General features: G+C 36.9%; 1 protein-coding gene across 2 annotated transcripts; it reads left to right on the top strand.

Moving 5' to 3' along the window:
• The first annotated feature begins 16,930 nt into the window (after nt 1–16,930).
• On the top strand, nt 16,931–23,209 carry LOC148569584 (fanconi-associated nuclease 1 homolog). 2 transcript variants are annotated; one of them, XM_088483846.1, is made up of 15 exons: nt 16,931–17,162; nt 17,400–17,589; nt 17,692–18,131; nt 18,337–18,441; nt 18,567–18,807; nt 18,889–18,951; nt 19,521–19,595; nt 19,705–19,823; nt 20,176–20,246; nt 20,323–20,410; nt 20,493–20,633; nt 20,725–20,927; nt 21,308–21,581; nt 21,710–21,943; nt 22,194–23,209. In XM_088483846.1, the coding sequence occupies exons 1-15, from the start codon at nt 17,061–17,063 to the stop codon at nt 22,626–22,628; spliced, it is 2,781 nt and encodes a 926-aa protein (XP_088339972.1). In that variant the 5' UTR covers nt 16,931–17,060; the 3' UTR covers nt 22,629–23,209. The 2 variants fall into 2 exon arrangements, with proteins under 2 accessions (XP_088339972.1, XP_088339971.1); XM_088483845.1 differs by having other exon boundaries at nt 20,707–20,927.
• The last annotated feature ends 191 nt before the right edge of the window (nt 23,210–23,400 follow it).

Here is a 23,400-nt window from a genome sequence, read left to right as displayed (position 1 = left end):
AAAAATCATAAAAAGAAAGAAATTTTATATTAAAAAATATAAAAATAATATATTCAAAAAGAATAGTCGTAATTTATAAATTGAGCCAACAATTTAAATTTTTCTAAAACTAATTTAATCAAATACCAATATTAGAAATAAATTACTTAAATAATATTTAATCTATTCTAGTCCTTAGACACGTATAGATTAGAGTCATTCTCGTAACGATAACGAACTGAAATAACGTCGTAAGTTCGAACAATTAGAATTCGTGCAAATTCAGACCATTCCTTTGTTCTTTGAAAACCTTCTGTATCCCTGATAGAGTTAAATCGAAATTTCTTTTATGAATAAAGAGTTACGGAGATGGCTTTGATGTGTTGGAGACTAAAATCCAGAAGTCACTATTTATATTTGAGTATGACACCTATTAAACCCGAAAGACCAAATAAAATGGTATATCTAGTTTTATTTTCATTTAATTCTAAATAAAAAATAACAGTGACTTATTTAATTCAGCATTTATGATAATAAATAATATGACCATTATATAAGTCATTTAATATAAAATAGCTTAATTTACGATTATAATTAATATATGTATTGCCTATAAATAGATTAGGAAATAAGAATTTCGTAACAAAATAATCATTCAATTTGAATTGTAATTAATTGATTGATAAAAATTATAATAAATTGTATGATATTTAAATAATTAACCAAATCAATTAGTTGATATAATTAATTTATTATAATAAAATGAATTTAATGAGTTAAAAGAATAAATCGAAAAATACCATCACGACAGTTTTATCATTAAGTGCAAAAATTTAATTTTTACATAATAAAATAGATATTTACAGATTATTATATTAAACACAGACTAAAAAAATACACTAAACAAAATAAAAGCATCAATGGTAAAATATAACCTAAAAAATTACTTAAATTAAAAAAGAACCTGTGATGAATTATAATAAATCTATATATGAGAAGTAAAAGTAAAATAACCAATTAAAAATAAAGTAAAAAGAGCAATTTAAAAAAGTAAAAGAAGATAGAAAAGATAACATGTGGAGTAGATAAAAAAATGTATTACAATAGAAGATTGATATAATTAATTAATACAAAGGATGAAAGAGAAAAATCAAAATACGATCTTATTAAAAAATTTTCAAAAAAATATTTTAAAAAAAACCTATTAATCAACTTTTATAAATATATTACAAAAAATTTAAATTATCTTTAAATAAAATAATAATACCCTTAAGAATTATTAATCAAAATAAATAAAAAAAGAATTAATATAAAACAAAATCATAGAAAAATATTAGCAAAATTAAGATAAAAAATAAAAAATTACAAATATTTTACATAAAGTACAAAATAAAGAGGGAGAAAAGGAATATATAAAATAATAAAATAATAATTTGAATTAATTGAGTTTATTTATTTCATTGTTTTATATATTATTTATTAAATAATTTAATATTTATCAATATCATATTAAATGATAAATTAGTTATAATTAATTTGGTTTAATGAATCAAACAAAATTTAAAATAATTTGATATTTACTCTAATTAAATTAAATATTTGAAGTTATGATTAATGTAATTTAATGAATCAAATAAAATATTAAATGATGAAATATTTATCTTACTCAAATAAAATTACATAATTGATTAGTTATAATTAATACAATTGAATTAATCAAACTAATTAAATTGAAAAATAATTTAGTTAATTTGTGTCTTAAAGACACATTTTAAAAATATTTATTTTTCAACAACTTTTATAAAAGATTTTTTATAATATTTTTAACTTATAGTCTAAAGGCACAGTTATAATAATCTATTAAAAAGTACTTAATTAGTTAATATAAATAATTAATATAATTGATTTAGTTCAATAAATTAAAAGAAATAAATGTGAAAGGAAGAGATAAAGAGAAAGTAAACTTATAAAAATGTATATCCATTAAAAAGTAATAAAAAAGTTCCTTTTTTAGTTTTTTAGTAATTATTAATTTATTATAATTAATTTCATAACATTCATTACACATTATTCATCTTATAATTTAATACAATCAATTTATTGATATCAATTATCGATAACTAATTATAATTGATATAACTGATTTCGCTATACTTTCTAAATAAATAATTAAAAATGTACGTATCAATTTTTTGTTAAAGTAAAATAAAATAAAATATATAAATTGAGTAGATATAAATCTGAAAATTATAAATTTTATTAACAATTCAAATAAATTAGTACCATAAAATTAAATTTAATGTCTATTTTAAAAATAATTACTAACCTTTTATTCTTTTAATTATTAATAATTTAAATAAAATAATATCCTATAACTTATTTTATTATTTATTTTAAGTAATTACTAACATAGTTGTTAGTAATAGCTAAGTGTATATTATCAATATACTTTTATCACTGGGTATTTCAATCTTATCGTCATTGCAATTTTGTACCGTCTTACTTTTTTTAATTGTTATTATGTTATTAGAATTGTTAAATAATATTAAAAAAATTTTAAAAATAGAAATAACGATGACCCCTTTAATAATTAATTCAATAGAATTAAATTTAAACAAATAATATGATTCAATCAATTATATAAATAATAGTATAGTTATAAATATTAATATTAAAGATAGTCTTACTAATGTAAATGATGAATACAATAATTATATAAAAAAAATAATTAATTACATAATTGCATAATTTTCAAGATCCTATATAGTTGAATCTAACGAACAAATAAAAAAATATCTATATGATAATGTCCCAATATTTTAGCATACTTTAAATCATATTATAAATTTATATATCATATTATAATTTTAAGTCAACTCCTTAAACACATTATAACATAAACCATCTAAAAAAATATACCAAATTAACGAATATCACATGGGTCACAACATACACTCTAAATTGTCATAATATTTCAAATAAAAAGAGCACAATGAATATATATAACTAAAATAAAGAGCAACAAAGAGACACAAAAAAAAAATAAATAAATAAAGAGAATCAATAAAAACATTAACATATAAACCACATACACGAACAATGTATATATTAATTGTGAATCACAAAAAAAAAGACAATATATATATATATATATATATATATATATATATATATATATATATATATGAATTGAGGTACACATGATAAAATAGTCCATTACAAATAAAAATTACAGTAAGATTATTTAAAAACAACATAAAAATGACACTTTTTTTTGTTAATAAGAAGTTAAAAGAAAAAAAAAGTGCGTGCCTAATAATAAGCAATTAAAATAAACAAAAAATTTTAAAAAATATAAAAAAATGAAATGTATAAATAAAGATAAAAGAAACAAAAATTTAATAAATTACAAAAATTATACCTAAACACGAGAGAGAGAGAGGGGGAGAGGGAGGGAGGGAGAGAGAGAGAGAAAAGAAAACGAATGAGTAAAAAATATTTGATCTGATATAAATAGATGGTAATGAGAAAAATAAACTTATTAAATTAATTCATATATTTCGTTATCATATTTATTATTTATTAAATAATTTGATATTTACTCCAATCAAATTAAATAATTAATATAATTAACTAAATTATAATAAATGGTGAAATTTGAATGTCTAATCAAATTAATTAATTGATATAATTAATTAATTATAATTGATTTACTTTAACAAATTAAATGAAATAAATAAATGGTGAGATTTGAATGTCTAATCAAATTAATTAACTGATATAATTAATTAATTATAATAAATAAATTCATATAAATTAACGAATTAAATGAAATAAATCAGAAAATACATTAAGAGCATGTCACACCAGTTTTGTTATTAAGTGCAAAAATCTGATTTTTATATAATATAATAGATAATAGATAGATAATAAAGATATTTTCTTAAATTAGTATAATTGTGCATTATTCATTAAATATTAATTGTAATATAATTATAATAAATATATTTTTCTAAAATAAATTTATTTAGAGAAATATAAATTGGTTATTAATAACCGATGCCATTATCATATAATTATCATATTATTATTATTATTATTATTATTATTATTATTATTATTATTATTATTATTATTAAAATGATTAAAAATATTTTTGATTGATAATTGATAAGTAGTTTAATAATACATTAAATATTGATTTTATATAACTATAATAAAGATATTTTTATAAAATAAACTTAGAAGCGAAAATAGTGCATTCATTTTGGTGGGAAAATAGATTCATGAGAAATCAACACCTCACTTCCATTAGTTGGGGGAAAACTCAGTTTTAGGATATTAAGTAAATAGAATTTTAATAATAATACACGGGTAATTGAAATAATTTATATACGAATTTTTCAAGTTATTATTATTATTATTATTATTATTATTATTATTATTATTATTATTATTATTATTATTATTATTATTATTATTAGATAATGAATAAGAATTAGAATTATATCAATATTTTTAAAATTAATATAATTAAAATGACTAAAAATGTTTAAAATTAATGTGCGTTATTAATATCATAAAATTTGATCATTTTATGATTAGATTCAAATATTCTTATCATGATTACCACGACCGATGCAATTATCATATCATTATCATATATTATTATTATTATTATTATTAAAAGTATTTTCAATTGATAATTGATAAGTAGTTTAATAATGCATTAAATATTGATTTGATATAATTATAATAAAGATATGTTCCTAAATTAGTATAATTATGTATTATTTATTAAATATTAATTATAATATAATTATAATAAAGATATTTTTTATAAAATAATTTAGAATAGAGAATAGGAAAGTTCATTTTGGAGGAAAAATGGAATCACGAAGGATCGACACCTCACCTTCATTAGTTGGGGGAAAACCCAGTTTTAGTATATTAAGTAGAAGTAGATTATTGGGGTTATAAATTGATTGTAATGTTTATAACGGTAAAATATAATAAATATAGGGATATTGATTACAAATTTGGTTAGATACTATTAATTTCTAATTATTATCATTGGAAATTTTGCAGTCTAATTTGCATATATTTTTATTAGGGGTAAGTACTGTTTTGGTTCCTAAAGTTTAGAGTCAGAATCGAAATCGTTCCTCTTCTAATTTTGGATTTAAAATTGTTACGGTGGGTAACCGGAGATTAATGGGCCGGATGGCGTTGGTTGGCCCAAACGTATGAAGGAGGTGGCTTTCGAGTGGACCTGGTACTCGGTGTTCCTCCGTCTGACTTTTATGTGAGAGAGAGTGGGGGGTGGTACCTGCAAAGACACTCCGATGCCTAAGTTAGCAAGAGTGTGAGCAGGTTAGAGAGTCTTGGAACTTAGTGATACCTGAATAGTCAGTGTATTTATAGTGGTGAACCAATAATCACCGCTGAAGTAGTGCCACCTTTTTAGGCGGATAACCGTTCCCATATCTTAGGGAGGTTACGATATGGCTCTATGAAGTGGTTAGAGAGTTTCTAGGGGCAGTTACTCATTCGAATGAGTGTTATCTGCCAGCTAACCCTCGTATCCGACTTCTTTGGAGCAGGTCGTGTTCAGCACCGACTTCTGGGGATGAAGGCTGGTGCTGGGTGAGGGCCAACCCTTTGGGTTGGGCCTTTTTGCTTGGATCCTGGACCTTTATTATTGGGCCAGGGTATGAACAGTGCCCCTACTCGAGCCCAATTTCTTTTTAGGATTTGGGTTCGAGTATTCAACTCGGGGTCGTAGCCGATTTGCAAGAGGACCGACGTGATGGTTTAAGAACCGATGTGATTTTTCTTGACCTTTCGGTTCTGACAGTTACGTCTAATCAAGCGTCGTGTCCGTTAGGGGTGTGCGTAGGGATTTAATGGCCTTGGTAACGGTGCATCTTCATTAATGATTGCCCCAATTTTACCATTATGCCCCTAACGTTCTTATAAATACTTTCCCTCTCTTTCGTTGTTTCGTTTCTGCGATCTTTCAAATTTCTCTTGCATTCGTTCGTGCTGCATTCTTGCGTTTCGAAGGTTTTTACTTCCCCCAGTCTTGATTTCAGACTTAAAGGTTAGCTTTTTTCCCCTTCTGTAACATGCTTTCTATTTGCGTGCCTTTATTTTGTAGGTAGACTGGTTTGTAGGCTTTAGTTCCGTACCCCCTCCCTTTAGAGACCGTGTGTTGATTTTCCTTTTCTTTTTGTAGGTTTCTTGTCACCCCTTGTAGATGTTCTTTCTCAGTGGATTGATGTCACGGTCCTAGGGGAGGAGCCTTCAGTCGATACCGAGTTTATCACCCACCTTCGTACTCACCATAGAACTTGTACTTCTGAAGAGGATGAGCCGAAGTATGAGTTGGTAGTCCCGGGTCCAGAAGACCGGGTTTGCTTCGGGAGGGCCGACGAGGCAGCCCCTCATTTCTTTTTTATGTATGAGAGTATGGTCACCCGTTTGGGCGTTTTTCTTCCATTTTCAGAGTTTGAAATGTCTGTGTTACGTCATTGTCGGGTTGCTCCCACCCAACTTCACCCCAACTCTTGGGGTTTTTTGAAAATTTACCAATTTATCAGCCAGGCCTTAGAGTTCCCGACTTCTCTGAGGATTTTCTTCTATCTCTTCCATATGACCAAGCCCTTCAGTGGGCTAAATAATAAGCAACAGTGGGTGTCCTTCCGAGCCATACAAGGTCGGAGGCTTTTTACCCTTTTTGATGAATCCTTTCACGATTTTAAAAGCTATTTTTTCAAAGTTCAAGCAGTAGAGGGTCACCACCCCTTTTTCTTAGATGAGAGTTCTTCTCCTCGCTTTCCTCTATACTGGTTAGAGGCCTCCCCCTGTGAGAAATATGGTCTGGACGACTTGGACGAAGTGGAGGCGGCCATCGTAGGGTTCCTCCGAGAAGTGTGGGGGAGGGCCCTATACTTGGATACTAAAAAATTTCTCCAGGGGTCGCCGGCCTTTGTCCAGTCACAACTAGGTAGCTTTTTGCGTTTCTCACTTATTTCCGACTTGCAATTTCTTCTACCGACTTGTCTGACTTTTAGCTACCAATTTGTTTTTGCAGAGATGGCAAAGAAAAACGCTCAAGAGTCTTACCAGAGGGTTCAGGAAGCCAAGGCAAAGTCTCGTGCCAGATCTGGTGGTGCTAAGGCGGTTGTCTCTCCTCCTCCTCCTCCTCGGAACGTTGGGACTCCCTCCTAACCTATTGTAATTTCTTCCTCTGCTTCCTCTCTGCCACCCCCTCCTGTCCGACCTGCTCCTGAGCCAGAGCCGAAGAAGCGCAAGACCTTAGAGTCTGGCGCTTCTGGTGAGGCGGACGCTCTTACGTTCGTCCGAAAGAACATTTATCCTCATGCTCGTATGAGTATGGATGATGTTTCTGTTCGGCACTACCTCACCACTGTGGTTGAGGAGAGTCTCAAGACGGCGGGGGTTTGTGGCAAACTCTTAGATATATTTGAGAAGACTCCTATCAGCTCTTTAGGGACGACCTCGAGGGTCGAGGAGCTGGAAGGCAGGCTTCGCATATATCAGGCGCATGAGAGGGAGTTGGAGGGGGAAGTTGCCAAGCTGAAGGAGGAGAGGGACAGCCTCCGGGAGAAGGAGAAGAACTTGCAAGCCCAATGCAACATGGAGGTGGATTTGAGGAAAGCAGCGCAAGCCAGCTACAACAGTTTATTTGCTGATCTTGTGTCTGTAAAGAATGACTTGCTGAATGCTCGGAAGGCCTATACCGAGTTGGAGGACTCTATTGTGGATGGTGTTGATGAGGCTTGGAGGATTTTTAAGGAGCAGGTCGGAGTTATTGCTCCTGACTTGGACCTTTCTCCTTTAGACCCTGATAAGATTGTTATTGATGGTGCCATCATGGATCCTCCTGTCCCCGTGGTGGAGTCTGAGTCTGATTTGAAGACTCGGGGGCAGAGGATCATAGAGTCCCCTCCTCGCTCTAAGGACGCTCCGAGTTCTTCTGCTGCTCCTCCGACTTTCTCTCCAACTCCTGGTCCTGGTGGTGGTGATCCTTCTAATCCTCTTGCAAAGAAGTGATTTTGTTGGCTATTGGGGGTCCGGCCTGTGGACCCCCCCCCCTTTTTAAACTCTTTATATTTATTTGTTGATGTTGAACAATTTTTGGCCTTTTAAGGCCGTAAACAAAACAATTTATGATACCCTTTTTTTAATGAGGGTTTAATTTAGTGTTTTAAATAAATGCCCTTTTTGGATAAGGGTTTTGAGTTACCTTATGCGCGCATGCTTTTCTGTTCGTGGTTCTTTTGACTCTTTGATCTTTTCTGGAAAAACCTTTTCTTTGGGGCTTGCCTGCTTTTCTGAATCTCTTTGATCCTCAAGGCAGCCTTACAACTTTTTCTTAGTCTTTTCCTATCTCTTTTTGTTATTCCTAGTACTCAATTTCGTTTTATTGAGTTTTTCGTGACTTAGGCTACTTTTGCGATTCATTTTAATTTTACTCGGTTTCGCATTCCGACTTATGAGTCGGACTGCTCCCGAGTTTATCATGATCGACTTCTATAGCCTCTTTACGCCGACTTGTACCTCGTCGTTTTATCCTGACGACCATCTAGGTCGGTTCATGGGATTTTCACGTTTTGTCGAGCTTAAATCGGCGCGTTTCGTAGAAAGAGAATAAAAAGGGAATTTAAAAGAGATATTTAAATTGAAAGAGATCTTTATTAATTGTGGAGGTACCTTATTGCTACTAAGGGCTTTTGATAATTTATTTTCCCTTAGCCCCTACTATGATGCCTCGTTAAAAACCCTTTTCAGAAAAAACCCTTTGATTTTGGGAAAAAATCATGAAATTGGGAAAAGAGTACATCAGGGAGTAGGGTTCGCTTTTAGCTGTAGTACCTTTTCATATTACAAGCATGCCATGATCTTGGTAACTCGTTGCCGTCGAAGTCGGTTATCCTATAATAGCCCTTTCCTAAGACCTCGTTGATCTTATATGGTCCTTTCCAATTAGCAGCGAGCTTTCCTTCCCCTGATTTGTTGACTCCAATATCGTTTCTGATTAGGACCAAGTCATCTGGGGTGAAACTCCTTCGAATGACTTTTTTGTTGTATCTCGCGGTCATCCTTTGCTTCAACGCTGCTTCTCTTATCTGGGCTTCTTCTCGGATTTCGGGGAGCAAGTCGAGCTCCTCTTTGTGCCCCTGTATATTCCCGATCTCGTCGTGGAAAATCACTCTTGGGCTTTGCTCATTGACCTCTATTGGGATCATGGCTTCTACGCCATAAACTAGTCGGAAGGGTGTTTCTCCAGTGGCGGATTGGGGGGTTGTTCTGTAAGCCCATAGTACTTGTTGGAGCTCTTCAGCCCAAGCTCCTTTCGCATCTTGTAATCTTTTCTTCAGCCCTGCCAGTATGACTTTGTTGGCTGCTTCGGCTTGCCCATTGGCTTGTGGGTGTTCCACTGAGGTGAACTGGTGTTTGATGTTCATACTGGCTACTAGGCTTCTAAAGGTGGAGTCGGTGAACTGGGTTCCGTTATCTGTGGTAATGGAATAAGGTATCCCATACCTTGTGATTATATTTTTGTAGAGGAACCTCCGACTTCTTTGTGCAGTGATGGTGGCCAGTGGTTCTGCTTCTATCCACTTTGTGAAATAATCTATTCCCACTATTAGGTATTTGACTTGTCCTGGCGCCTGGGGAAAAGGACCTAACAAATCCATTCCCCATTTTGCAAAGGGCCATGGGGAGGTGATACTGATGAGCTCCTCTGGGGGGGCCACGTGGAAATTTGCATGCATTTGACACGGTTGGCATTTTTTCACAAAGTTTGTGGCATCTTTCTGCAAGGTTGGCCAGTAGAATCCAGCCCGGATCACCTTTCTGGCTAATGACCTTGCTCCGAGATGGTTCCCGCAGATTCCACTATGTACCTCCTCTAATACATCAGTGGCTCTTGAGGTCGGTACACACTTTAACAATGGTGTTGATATCCCCCTTCTATAGAGAATATTTTTCACCAAGGTATAGTGTTGTGCTTCCCTTCGGATTTTCTTGGCCTCCTTTTCCTCCTTGGGGAGGATGTCGAATTTCAGGTATTCGACCAAGGGGTTCATCCATCCGAGGTTTAATCCGACCACTTCAAAGACTTCTTGTTTGTCTTCCATTTTTACCACTGAGGGTTCCTGGAGAGTTTCTTGGATCAGGCTTCTGTTATTTCCTCCTGGCTTGGTACTTGCTAACTTGGATAGGGCGTCTGCTCTGCTATTTAGGTCCCGAGTTATGTGTGTGACCTCGGTTTCTGCAAAACGCCCAAGGTGCTCCGGAGTTTTTTCCAAGTATCTCTTCATATTTGGGTCTTTTGCCTGATATTCTCCACTTATTTGGGAGGTCACCACTTGAGAGTCACTGTATACCATTACCTTTATTGCACCGACTTCTTCTGCCAGCTTCAATCCTGCAATCAAGGCTTCATATTCTGCCTGATTATTTGAAGCTGGGAATTCAAACTTGAGGGAGACCTCTATCTGGGTTCCCCTTTCATCTACTAATATTATGCCTGCGCCGCTTCCTGTTTTGTTGGAGGATCCATCTACGTAGAGTTCCCACGTAGTTGGTTTATCCTCTTGATCCCCTGCATATTCTGCAATGAAGTCGGCGAGGCACTGGGCTTTAATCGCCGGCCGAGTTTCGTACTTCAAGTCGAACTCGGAGAGCTCTATTGCCCATTGAACCATTCTTCCTGCAACGTCCGTCTTTTGGAGGATTTGCTTCATGGGTTGGTTCGTGCGGACTCTTATTGTGTGAGCTTGAAAATAAGGCCGTAGCCTTCGAGAGGCTATCACTAAGGAGTAAGCGAACTTCTCTAATTTGTGATACCTTAGCTCAGGGCCCTGTAGAACTTTACTGATGAAATAGATCGGATGTTGACCGTCCTCGTCTTCTCTTATCAAGGCCGCTGAGACAGCCTTGTCTGCCACGGATAGGTATAGGACGAGGTCTTTTCCGGCTACAGGTCGGGTCAAAATAGGAGGTTGGCTCAAAAACTTTTTGAACTCCTGGAACGCTTCCTCGCATTCGGGATTCCATTCAAATTGGTGTCCCTTTCTCAATAGGGAGAACAGTGGAAGGGATCTTAGTGCTGATCCTGCCAAAAATCTGGAGAGAGCTGCTAGTCGGCCATTCAGCTATTGGACCTCCCTCAAACAAGTCGGGCTTTTCATTTCTAGGATAGCTCTACACTTGTCGAGATTGGCTTCGATCCCTCTTTGTGTTAGCATGAATCCTAGAAATTTTCCTGCCTCCACCGCGAAGGCGCACTTTGCAGGATTTAGTCTCATCCCGTGCAACCTTATGGTGTTAAAGACTTGTGAAAGGTCAGACAAGAGGTCGACTTCTTTCTTGGTCTTTACCAGCATATCGTCGACGTACACTTCCATTAAGCTCCCTAGGTGAGGGGCAAACACCTTATTCATCAGCCTCTGATATGTGGCCCCTGCATTTTTCAATCCAAATGGCATGACCACGTAGCAAAAGTTAGCTCTGGGCGTGATGAATGATGTTTTTTCCTGGTCTGGTTCATACATCGGGATTTGGTTATACCCTGAGTAGGCGTCCATGAACGACAAGTATTGATACCCCGAGCTAGAGTCTACTAGGGCGTCAATGCTTGGTAGTGGATAAGGGTCCTTGGGACATGCCTTATTTAAGTCGGTATAGTCGACGCACATTCTCCATTTACCGTTTTGTTTTTTGACTAGCACTACATTGGCTAGCCATGTTGGATACTTGACTTCTCTGATGAAACCGGCTTCTAGGAGCGCTTGTACTTGCTCCTCTACTATTAGAGCTCGCTCTGGGCCGAGCTTGCATCTTCGTTGTTGCACAGGTCGAGATCCCGAGTAGACCGAAAGCTTGTGGGACATGAGCTCGGGATCTATCCCAGGCATGTCGGAGGCCTTCCAGGCGAAGAGATCGGAATTATCTCTTAGGAGCTTAGTCAACCCTTGTCTTAGGGTTTCCCCTAGGTTGGCTCCCATGTGAGTGTTTTTTCCTTCCTCTTCGCCGACCTGAATCTCCTCGGTTTTTCCCCTGGGCTGGGGTCGCAGCTCTTCTTTAATCCTTGCTCCCCCGAGCTCTATTGTGTGAACTTCTTTGCCTTTTCCTCTCAGGTTTAGGCTTTCATTGTAGCATTTCCTTGCCAGCTTCTGATCTCCCCTTACCGTTGCTATCCCCGCTGAGGTCGGGAATTTCATGCAGAGGTGGGGCGTCGATACCACCGCTCCGAGTCGATTAAGGGTAGCTCTGCCGATTAAAGCATTATAGGCCGACCCTACGTCGATGACTATGAAGTCTATACTCAGAGTCTTTGATTTCTCCCCCTTTCCAAAGGTGGTGTGGAGGGGCAAAAATCCTAGTGGCTTTATTGGCGTGTCGCCTAATCCGTACAAGGTGTCGGGGTAGGCTCTTAACTCTTTCTCATCTAACCCTAGTTTTTCGAAAGCGGGCTTGAAGAGGATGTCCGCTGAGCTTCCTTGGTCTACTAGTGTTCTGTGTAGATGGGCATTTGCCAGGATCATGGTAATTACCACTGGGTCGTCGTGCCCAGGGATTATTCCTCGCCCATCTTCCTTTGTGAATGAAATGGTTGGAAGGTCGGAGGACCCCTCTTCGACCTGGTAAACTCTCTTGAGATGTCTTTTACGAGAGGATTTTGTGAGTCCCCCTCCCGCAAACCCTCCTGAGATCATATGGATATGTCTCTCCGGAGTTTGTGGTGGTGGGTCTCTTCTATCCATATCATCTCGCTTTCTTTTTCCCTGACTGTCCGACCTTTCTATGAGATATCTGTCAAGCCGACCTTCTCTGGCCAGTTTTTCTATCACATTTTTAAGGTCGTAACAGTCGTTTGTGGAGTGCCCATATATTTTATGGTACTCACAGTAATCACCGCGGCTCCCTCCTCTTTTATTTTTAATGGGCCTGGGAGGAGGCAGCCTTTCGGTATTGCAAATTTCTCTGTATACATCCACTACAGGAACTTTCAGTGGAGTATAAGAATGATATTTTCTTGGCCTATCGAGGCCGAGTTCTTCCTTCTTCTTAGCTTCCCTCTCCCTCTCTTTCGTTGAGGGAGGGTGACCAGGTCGCCAACTCGGTTCTCTTAGCCTAGCATTTTCTTCCATATTGATGTACTTTTCAGCTCTTTCCTGTACATCACTTAAAGAGGCGGGGTGTCTTTTTGATATGGACTGTGAGAAGGGACCTTCTCTAAGACCATTGACTAGCCCCATGATGACTGCTTCGGTGGGCAGGTCTTGAATCTCCAAACATGCTTTGTTGAACCTTTCCATATAGGCCCGTAAGGACTCCTCGACCTCCTGTTTTATTCCCAGGAGACTTGGTGCATGTTTTACTTTGTCTTTCTGGATGGAGAACCTCATCAAAAACTTTCTTGAGAGGTCTTCAAAACTGGTAATTGACCTCGGAGGGAGGCTGTCGAACCACTTCATCGCTGCCTTTGACAAGGTTGTCGGAAAAGCTTTGCATCGCGTAGCGTCAGAAGCGTCAGCCAGATACATCCGACTTTTAAAGTTGCCCAAATGATGCTTTGGATCAGTGGTTCCGTCGTAGAGGTCCATATCGGGGCTTCTAAAGTTTCTCGGAACTTTTGCCCTCATTATGTCCTCGCTAAAAGGATCTTTCTCCCCTAAGGGCGAATCTTCTCTACCGTCGTGGGAGTTCTGACCTTTGAGGGAGGATTCTAACTTTAAGAGTTTTCTTTCTAACTCTTTTCGTCGCTCCATCCCCTCTTTTAGGTTCTTTTCGGTTTCCTTTTGTCGTTACCGTTCCTGTTCTAGCTGCTCGAGGCGACTGTGGACTAATCCCATGAGCTCCATTGCGTGGGATGGTCCTTCTTTTTCTGATTCGCGCCCCTCCGAGGAATTTACCTTCGGGTTTTTGATTCCGGAGGTGCCTTCCCTGTGTTGATCATTGGCTTCCTGGTGAAGGGTCTGGTCTGCCTCATTGTTTCCAGTGTTCAGATTCTCGTGGTCAGAATCTGTCTCCACATAACCCTCTTCAGGGGATCTATCCGCCATCACTGGTTGATCTCTCGGGTCCCCGGCAACGGCGCCAATGTTACGGTGGGTAACCGGAGATTAATGGGCCGGATGGCGTTGGTTGGCCCAAACGTATGAAGGAGGTGGCTTTCGAGTGGACCTGGTACTCGGTGTTCCTCCGTCCGACTTGTATGTGAGAGAGAATGGGGGGTGGTACCTGCAAAGACACTCCGATGCCTAAGTTAGCAAGAGTGTGAGCAGGTTAGAGAGTCTTGGAACTTAGTGATACCTGAATGGTCAGTGTATTTATAGTGGTGAACCAATAACTACCGCTGAAGTAGTGCCACCTTTTTAGGCGGATAACCATTCCCATATCTTAGGGAGGTTACGATATGGCTCTATGAAGTGGTTAGAGAGTTTCTAGGGGCAGTTACTCATTCGAATGAGTGTTATCTGCCAGCTAACCCTCGTATCCGACTTCTTTGGAGCAGGTCGTGTTCAGCACCGACTTCTGGGGATGAAGGCTGGTGCTGGGTGAGGGCCAACCCTTTGGGTTGGGCCTTTTTGCTTGGATCCTGGACCTTTATTATTGGGCCAGGGTATGAACAAAAATCATTCTTAATATTTTTTTTTTTAAAATTGTTCTTTTTATTAAAATTTTTAATTTAATTCCTAAACTACCCCTATTCCTATTTTAATAATAAAATTTATAAAAAAAAAAAACCAAACGCGTGTTTTGGGGGGGGGGGGGAAGAAAACGCGTGGGTGGGGGTATACGAAGGTGCAGGGGCAGGGGAGGGGAGGGGATGGGGGAGGGGGATGGCGCCGGGGAGGGAGCAGCTCGCGTTGCTGCCGTCAGACCCTGTCGCCGCCATTCGTGCTTCAGTCGCCGCCACCATCGCGCCTTTTGCGTCGTGCCATCGTGAGCAGAACCACGAAGAGAGATAGATCGCGAGTGAGGGGGTCACGGGCTTGGAGCCGCCGCGCCTTCATCACCACCGCGTCCTCGCCGCGCTGCCGCCGTCGTCCTCACCACGCTATCGGGGGTGGAGAGAGAAAGAAGGGGGGGGGGGAGAAACAGGGAGGTCGCCGCCGTGACCTCCTCGTCGTCGTCAGCTTCCGCTCCGCTGCTGGTCGCCGCCTCGCCGCTGCTGCTCGCCGCCTCTGCTTCTTGCTTCGATTTTTGTTTCTGCTTCGTCTTCTGCTTCTTCTGCTTCTTGATTTGTTAAATCATTGTTGGTTTTGAGTTGTTGGTTTTGATTTCTGAATTTCTTGATTTCTGAATTGTTTGCTGTTGATGGAAGAAGTTTGTTAATTGATTTCTGAATTATTGTTGCTGATTTGTTGCTGATTTGTGGAATATTATTGTTACTTTCTGTTTATGATTTGTTTATTTTCTGTTTCTGCTTCTCTGTGTGGAGGTGGAGGTGGAGGTGGGGGGAAGGGCAGACGGGGAGGGGACGGGTGGGACGCTGGGTGGGGGGAAGGGGGAGGCAGTGAGGGGGAAGGGGAAGGGGAAAGGGGGGAGGGGGACGGCGGCGGCGTTGGTGGTGGTGTTGGTGGTGGTGGAGTGGCAGTGGGTGTTGATGATGATGATGATGGCGATGATGATGTTGATAAGGGTGGTGGAGTGGCAGTTGGTGGTGGTGGTGGTGGAAGAGGTAATTATATTGGTAATGGTGAGGGTATTTTTGTCCAAAAAAATAAAAAGACGATTTTAATACGAAATAAAATGTTAAGGACGATTTTAAATCCAAAATTAGAAGAAGGACGAAATCGATTCTAGCGCTAAATTTTAGGGATCAAAATCGTATTTATCCCTTTTTATTACTTGTATATTTTATTTTTTGCTGAGTTGAAAATAATAATTAATTTGACAAAATTTGAGTGATTAATTCTAAAATTTTACTAAGTAAGTGATGTTACTAATATAATATTAGTAAAAAGAAAAAAATGTTTTATAAATAATATAGGTAAATTTATACATCTATTTTTATATATTAAGTATATTAAGAATAGAAGAATAGATAAATAGATAAATTGAAATATTAGTTCTCCATCTTGGGGGCTAAAGTGCTTAATTACAATATAACATAATAATTTCATAATGATGATAATGATAATCATAAATATTCATAGTTATCATGTTGGTGTTGGAGTTGGAATTTTTAAATATTGTCGTATCATATTTATTTAACTGCTCGTTGATTTAGTCCTATAAACGCAAATAGTAATTTAACAAGAGTTTTACATATTACGTATATCGATTATACTAAAAACTAAGTAAATAATATTATCAAACAGTATATATTCCATGACGAGTTTTATATATGACTTGTATCTCAGATTATATATACGGTCGATGCTACAATAAAGATTTTATAATTATTTTTATGTGAATATATTTTTTTATTTTTAGATGATAAATTGTATGATTAGATTTTGATATTTATAAAAATATTATTTTTGTTTAAAGTGTGGCTAAATAAATAAACCATATTTTTAACCAAAATATTTTTATAGAAAGATATTTTTGCCATCTTCATTGTAATATCCACTATATATTATCATTAGATTGTTAAATTGTGAGATATATTATCTCCATTTTACTTGACAAAAAAATTACCTACTATTGTGAAAAAAAATAATAGATTTAGATGATGAAATCACTGATCTGTTCACCCAATAAAAAAAGAAAAAGTTTATCAAAAAAAAAATATTAAAAAGACAAAAAAAACAGTCAGAACTTATTTTATTTAGCATTTATTAATTGTCGCAACAATTAATAAATATTAAACAAGACAAATTATGATTATTTTTGACTGATTTTCTTTAGTTAGCAAACATTTTCGATAAAAAAAAATGGGCGCAAATATAAGTGTGGTACGCGGGAACTGTAAAGTGTGAGGGTTTTCATTTCCTTGGGTTCCTGAAAGGTTGAAAGTTGAAACTCTTCGGCGCGCTTTATTCACCTTTGATCATGATGATGTTGCTGTAATTCAGTGGCGAATTAAGATGCTGACTGGAAGAGAAAGCTTGGTTCGTTTGATCGGAAAACGGCGTCGCTTCCTTCCCAATCGCCATTCCATTCTCTCCCAAACCCTTCCTCCTAACCAGGCATACCATCCTATTACCTCACTTTTCCATTTCCTTTATCTTTCTAATATCAACTATTAATGCCCACCAACTGTTTGAACTTTGAACTCCCAAGACAAGTAGCATCTCACAATTTAACATGTCCTTAAATTCTGTTTGCCTTTGCATTTTCAACTTTATGGTGAATGATGATTCGATTATTTGGTCATGTAGATACAAATGTTTGTTCTTAACTTATTTTAATTTGCTTGTTCTCAGAGCTGCTTTGATATTTGTTCTGATAATAGCGGTTCTGGAATTCAGTTGGGGAAGGATGATGACTTGAAACGATTGAAGTCTTTTGGGGATAATGAGCATGAGAATGCACTGTCTTCAAGTAGTGTTGTAGATTGTCCCGTTTGTGGGTCTAAGATTCCTGGGAATAACAATGAGATCAATTCTCATTTGGGTATGTGGTTTTTGACTTTGGGTCTTTGATTTGGTTGCTTGATTGATTGAACTTTGAATATCCTCCAAGTATGAAGGTCTCATGTCGGTTTATGTTTCTCAGATGCTTGTCTGTTGCGAGGAACTAAGCGGAAACTAACGCAACGCACCCTCCTTCAGTTAAACTTCAGCCCTGTATTATCCAAAGTCAAAATTGTTCCTGATGAGTTGGTTGAGTCAGACAATCCGGGTATTGTACCACTGTCACCACCTGAAACAATTGCTCGGGAGGAAATTGAGGATAGTGGATCTGAAGAATTGACTGGAAAGGAAAGCCTGCTCATTGATAGCGAGATTGATTGTATGGTTAGCAGCTCATCCTTTTGCCCGAAGAATGAGATGGCTGAATTGCCAATGGATGATTGTAAACCTGACACATTTGAAGCTACACTTGATACTTTTATTGTTGGCCGGAGATATGCTGATCGTGAGGAGATATCTCCTGGTCTTACCATTGCTCTTTCAAGAGACCCTTATAATGTTAAGGATTCCAATGCCATAAAGGTTTGCAACTTATGTTCAATATATTTGATGGATATTGCTTTTATGCACAAATGGAGCACATGCCACAATCAAGTACTCCATCTTATGACATCACCCAGCATATCACGTAGGATCAGATTATCTGACTTAATAGTGTCGGTTCCGATTTTACGAAATTATCCACTATGTACAAGTTTAAGTAACTGGTTACTCCTTTTGGGCTCAGGTTGTGTCTTCGGATTCTGCAGGCTGTAAGTTATTAGGTTTTCTCCCCCGTGAGCTAGCACAATATATATCTCCTCTAGTTGACGAGTATGGCTTTCGTTTTCTGGTAAACAGTTTGAGCTCAAATTTGAAATATTAACAAATCTATCTGAACTTGAGGAGCCAATAGTAAATTTTGTTGAAATACTTGCTTCATGTTCTCATAATTGTACTCATTGGGATTTGTTCCAGGGAAGTGTCATTTCTGTTCCTGAGAATTCTCTTGAAAATGTCCCAATTCGCCTCCAGAGAACATCGGATGGTGAAAGAAACTATGGAGATGAGACATTTAATTGCTTATGGAGAAAAGCTCAATCTGTAAGCAGGAATCCACCTCAATCTGCAAAGTATCAGCTGAATTTTTGTCTTATGCTACAAGAGGTGTTAAGAAATAATACTCACCTTCTAACAGAAGATGAAAAAACCTATCTGGGTATTAATATTAATTGTTGAGACTTACCTTTTCTTTCAACCTTTTCATCAGATAGTTTAAACATGTCTCATCCATTGACAGAGTCATTCACTTTACTCTCAAATGACAGTCAGAGGATTTTTATTCGGCTATACACCAGAAAAGGTTATTTGACTATTTCTAATTTTATCAACTACTCATTCATTATTTGGATATTGATAATTTTAACTTCTCCTTTTTGTTATAAGTTGCTCTCTTCTGTAGCTGATTACTTGATTTTCTCTTTTTTTCCCCTATAATTTCTGTTAAATGGGGGATAGTGGTGCCAAAATATATGTAGGCTTTGTTAACCATGGTGAAAAGGTAGAACCTTCTTGGAGAAATGAACCCATATACAGAGTTTAGCTTTTTAATTGCTCATGTTGGAGCTTTGTTACAAAAGTCGTGCTGAAAACCAAAAGGGGCATAAACAGATTGAAACAGTTTTCTTCTGCAACATATCCTTGGTCAGGGATGTCCTGTAAAAATCATTATGAGTATTTTACTCTACCTAAGTTTCCAAAGGAGATGCATCTTATGCAGCTGTAACATTGTTTGATTTTATTGTCTATATGTGTAGATGCTCTTCTCGATGTAATTTTATGTACCCATGTTGTAATTTGCTTGCCTTGCTAATAATGTTGTTATTTTGTCTTTCGGAGTTCATATGTTATTAATATCTGGTTATAATGCAGGTCCTTGGTTTCGCATGTCTAGTATATCATATCCTGAAATAATGGATGTTCACAAGGCAGTCAAGGAACTCGATGGTAATTATATATAATTAATTAGTATGATATTTATTGTTTCTCTATCTATACTCCAAGCTCTTCTTACTACTACTTTCGTACCTGCATTTTTGGTACGATCCATTTTCAGAGAAGGGATATATGTGTTCTATGGAAGAAGCACATCAACTGTCTGAAAGTGATGTGAGTGATATCTTGAATATACTATCTGTCTCTGAGCTACGCGAAATTTGGCGTATGCTTGAAAAGGTTAGAAATAAATTGCTATTTTAAGATCCATGATATCCTGAATATACTGTCCATGTGCGTTCTTTTATAAATATGTGGAGCACTTTGGATGGATCCTCCTAAATATGGTTGTTTCCATAGGTGTGCTCCAAAATTGATGATTGGCTTCTGATGACTACATAGTCAAAGATACCATGTGGACAGATACGGGCCAAACATTTGAACATTCTGTTGTGTTTTCTCTATTTATATGTTAGTACAGTAGTATTAGCCAGGTGGTAATGCATCTCCCATATGTAATTTGCTGTCCCACAAATAATTAAGTTCTCTAATGGGCTATCTATGAATTAATTATATTCTATTGATGTCTTAGAGTTGTGGTCGTGGGATGAAGAAGCAAGATCTCGTGTCATCTCTGGTTTCTACATATGCAGATGGACTATGGTATTCAAACATATAGTATCCATACTTTGTGACTAAATTACTAATTGATTTAACACCTGGTTTTTGTTTGGATCAGTCCTGGCCTATCCATTATGATTATGAATAGAACTGGCTCCTGTGTTAGAATTTCTTCAAAAGCTGAATCTCTCATATGGCGTACTGAGGTGCATCTGTTGTTTCTATTACTTAATTGCGGAATAAAGTTCATTGGGTTTATGTCTGATGTAAATGGTATTGCTTCTGCAGAGACTTTTCTTCTTAAATGGAGAGCAGGATCTCTCGTCCTTTCTGTTGGTTGATATGGGAAAAGTGAAGTATCCAACTTACAACTGCATCTTATCGGAGTCAGTTTTTTCAAATCGCAGGGATCTGCTCTCATATGAAGAGGTACATGTCTGAGTTCAGATATGCTAATGGCCTTCTGTTTCTTCCACTATTTTGTATGACATTAGTTATGCAGGCCATTGAAGTGGCCCAGATTATGGATGAAGCTCTTGGTGCAAATAGAACTGACACAGTGTTGAGGTGTATAAAGATTGCTGAATCTCATATATCTGCTGCTTTACCCATCCAGTACTTGACCTCTGAATCTGTAATTACAATCCGCCATTTATTTACTGCATCATGGGTTTACTCCAAGGTCGTCATATTAGGGATATCCTTTCTTGAGCAAGAACGCAGGTATTTTATTTAGGTAATCTAATCTGGATTCCGGCAAAATGAATGTATAATGTTGCTGCACATAAAACCTATATGAATTTGTTGGGCTTTGGCTATAAGTCTTAAAAAACTTATGATTGGAATAATTACCCCTGCATTATCCTTCATCTTAAGATAATTTGATGTTTAGCAAATGTCTTCCATAGTTTTTTGATGGGCATAATTATGTTCAACAATCCAGCTACTAGAATTAATATTAAAACATTTGTGCTCATGGGGAGTCTTCTTGCTTCTGCAGTATGAATATTGAATACTATGTGGAGCGTGTAACTGTTATTAGTGGTTACATAGACATGACCATGTTGCAGTAGATGTTGATAGGAGTGGTGTCTGTTTCCCAGGTATAGGGATGCAATTGACCTACTAAAGTGGCTGCTAAATTGTTTCACTTGTGATGTAAGAAGAGGGTATTGGACATTGAGGTTATCAGTTGACCTGGAGCACCTTGGCTACACTGAGGAGAGCCTTCAAGTTGCTGAAAATGGGTTGCTGGATCCCTGGGTACGTGCTGGTTCAAGAATGGCATTGCAAAGGCGAGTTGTTCGCTTAGGAAAACCACCAAGGCGATGGAAAGTTCCTAGTTTTTCAAGGTCTGCTATGAGGAAGATCCCTGAGGTAATTGCTTTATTTTATTATTCCATGGTTCTGATTTCTGATTTACTTTTTGCTTGTTGCATATCAAGTCAAATTAATCATTAATGACCTTGTCACTCATTGTCATTGTGACTGCTATAATGGTTCAGGTTTATGTTCAAGGGAGACCCATAAATTCTGATTTGGGAGCAAAGAGCAGGTTCTACAATGAAGAGGGAGAGCAATGTGGAGTTGAAGAACTTGCTTTGTATTATTATGCCGGGGAAGGAGGTGGATGGCAAGGTGTCCACACAGAGAGTGGCATTTGGTTAACCATTTTTGGGCTTCTAATGTGGGATGTCATATTTGCTGATGTGCCAAATGTCTTCTATACTAGATTTCAGGTACATATTTTTTGATAATTTTAAGATGAATCAAACTTCTATTTTTTCCTAACATGATGCTGTATATATATTTCTACCGCTACGTTTTGCTTCACCATGTCTATTCCTTTTGTAATTGTCACCTCTGGTGATTAACCCTACTGATTTTTACTTAATAATTTGTGGTGTTGGGCACTTTGTATTGTCTATTTATTATAAAACCGCATATAGGTTTGCTTATTAAACCGATGAAATGTCTTTGAATTTACAGAATGCTCCTTTGGATTTGGGTACCGATAGCTTTTATTCAGTGAGAAAGAGTAGCATAGAATCCCATCTGCGGAAAATTCGCGATGGCATGGCTGAGGAATGTCTAATAAAGTCATGGGAAACCCATAATGGAACGGCTTGTAGAGGGGTTAATTGGGACCGCCATACCTTACACGAGCTACGTGCTGCTGTTACTTGCGTCGGGGGCCATTGTTTGGCTTCTCTTTGTGAACTTCTTACTCAAGACTATCGGAGCTGGTCTAGTGGAATGCCTGATTTGCTGCTATGGCGTTTCAATGGAGAATACAGCGGTGAAGCCAAGCTTGTTGAAGTGAAAGGCCCAAGGGATCGTCTCTCCGAACAGCAGAGAGCATGGCTACTATTGCTCATGGATTGTGGATTTGTCGTTGAGGTATGTAAAGTGAAACCTTTGTAGATCTACACATTATTACAGTTGCTTGAAATTTAAGTTAGAGGAGAAACACATTGTGGAAATCACCTCTATCCTCTAGCAAAGTTTTCATCACTCGTGAAGAGTTCATCCTCTAAAATGTTCATTGTCAAATTATGAGCATTACTAGTATGTGGTTAGTTAGTCTGCAAAATGAGGATACGTGGAGGTCATCCATGAAAATTCCACTCCATTTTTATCCCTGAACCAAACATCCTTGTAGATAAAATTGACTGCTATGGCCAAAAAAATTGAACTACTCTAGACAATAAAGTAACGAGATATCTACAAGATGAATGAGGACAGTGAAGCATTGGATCCCAGCTAAAAAAAACATATTGATCCTACATAATATTGTTCTGGGGTAGTTGTTTCAGATTTCTGTATTATATGCAAAAGATTGCTTATTGAGGGAAATCTTCATGCTCAAGTCTAATTTTCTGTGTGTGTCAATTGAGAGTTTGAGATTTGTCTTCCCCTTGTGTAATTGAAATTCATGTTATCCTGACATAAATCAAATTCAAAGCTAAAAGAAGCTGTGAAAAATTCATCCACAGTTAGTGTAATTGTTTCTGTAATTTAATTTAATTTGTAGCATAGATTCAGGTCATGTTTCTAAAGATATCCCCACTTGATTTATTTTAGTCCTCAATTCAATTCAATATGTAGTTCAACTACAAAGATCATTCGCCCTAAAAGTCTCATGTTCTAGATTGGCGGCGGCCGCATACCAGATTTATAAAATGTATGTATTTTA

The sequence above is a fragment of the Arachis ipaensis genome, chromosome B4 (genome assembly GCF_059453495.1).
Source record: "Arachis ipaensis isolate K30076 ecotype BB chromosome B4, ASM5945349v1, whole genome shotgun sequence".
Taxonomy (NCBI): domain Eukaryota; kingdom Viridiplantae; phylum Streptophyta; class Magnoliopsida; order Fabales; family Fabaceae; genus Arachis; species Arachis ipaensis.
The sequence above is the reverse complement of the archived record's forward strand: the minus strand, read 5'-3'. Positions and strand labels throughout refer to the sequence as shown.

What these genes read in the sequence shown, in the direction of transcription:
- LOC148569584 (XM_088483845.1), top strand. Translation starts at nt 17,061, where the DNA reads ATGCTGACTGGAAGAGAAAGCTTGGTTCGTTTGATCGGAAAACGGCGT. An exon ending in AGGATTCCAATGCCATAAAG is followed by an intron (nt 18,132 to 18,336) that starts GTTTGCAACTTA and finishes TTTTGGGCTCAG; the next exon opens with GTTGTGTCTTCGGATTCTGC. An exon ending in CTATGAGGAAGATCCCTGAG is followed by an intron (nt 21,582 to 21,709) that starts GTAATTGCTTTA and finishes ATAATGGTTCAG; the next exon opens with GTTTATGTTCAAGGGAGACC.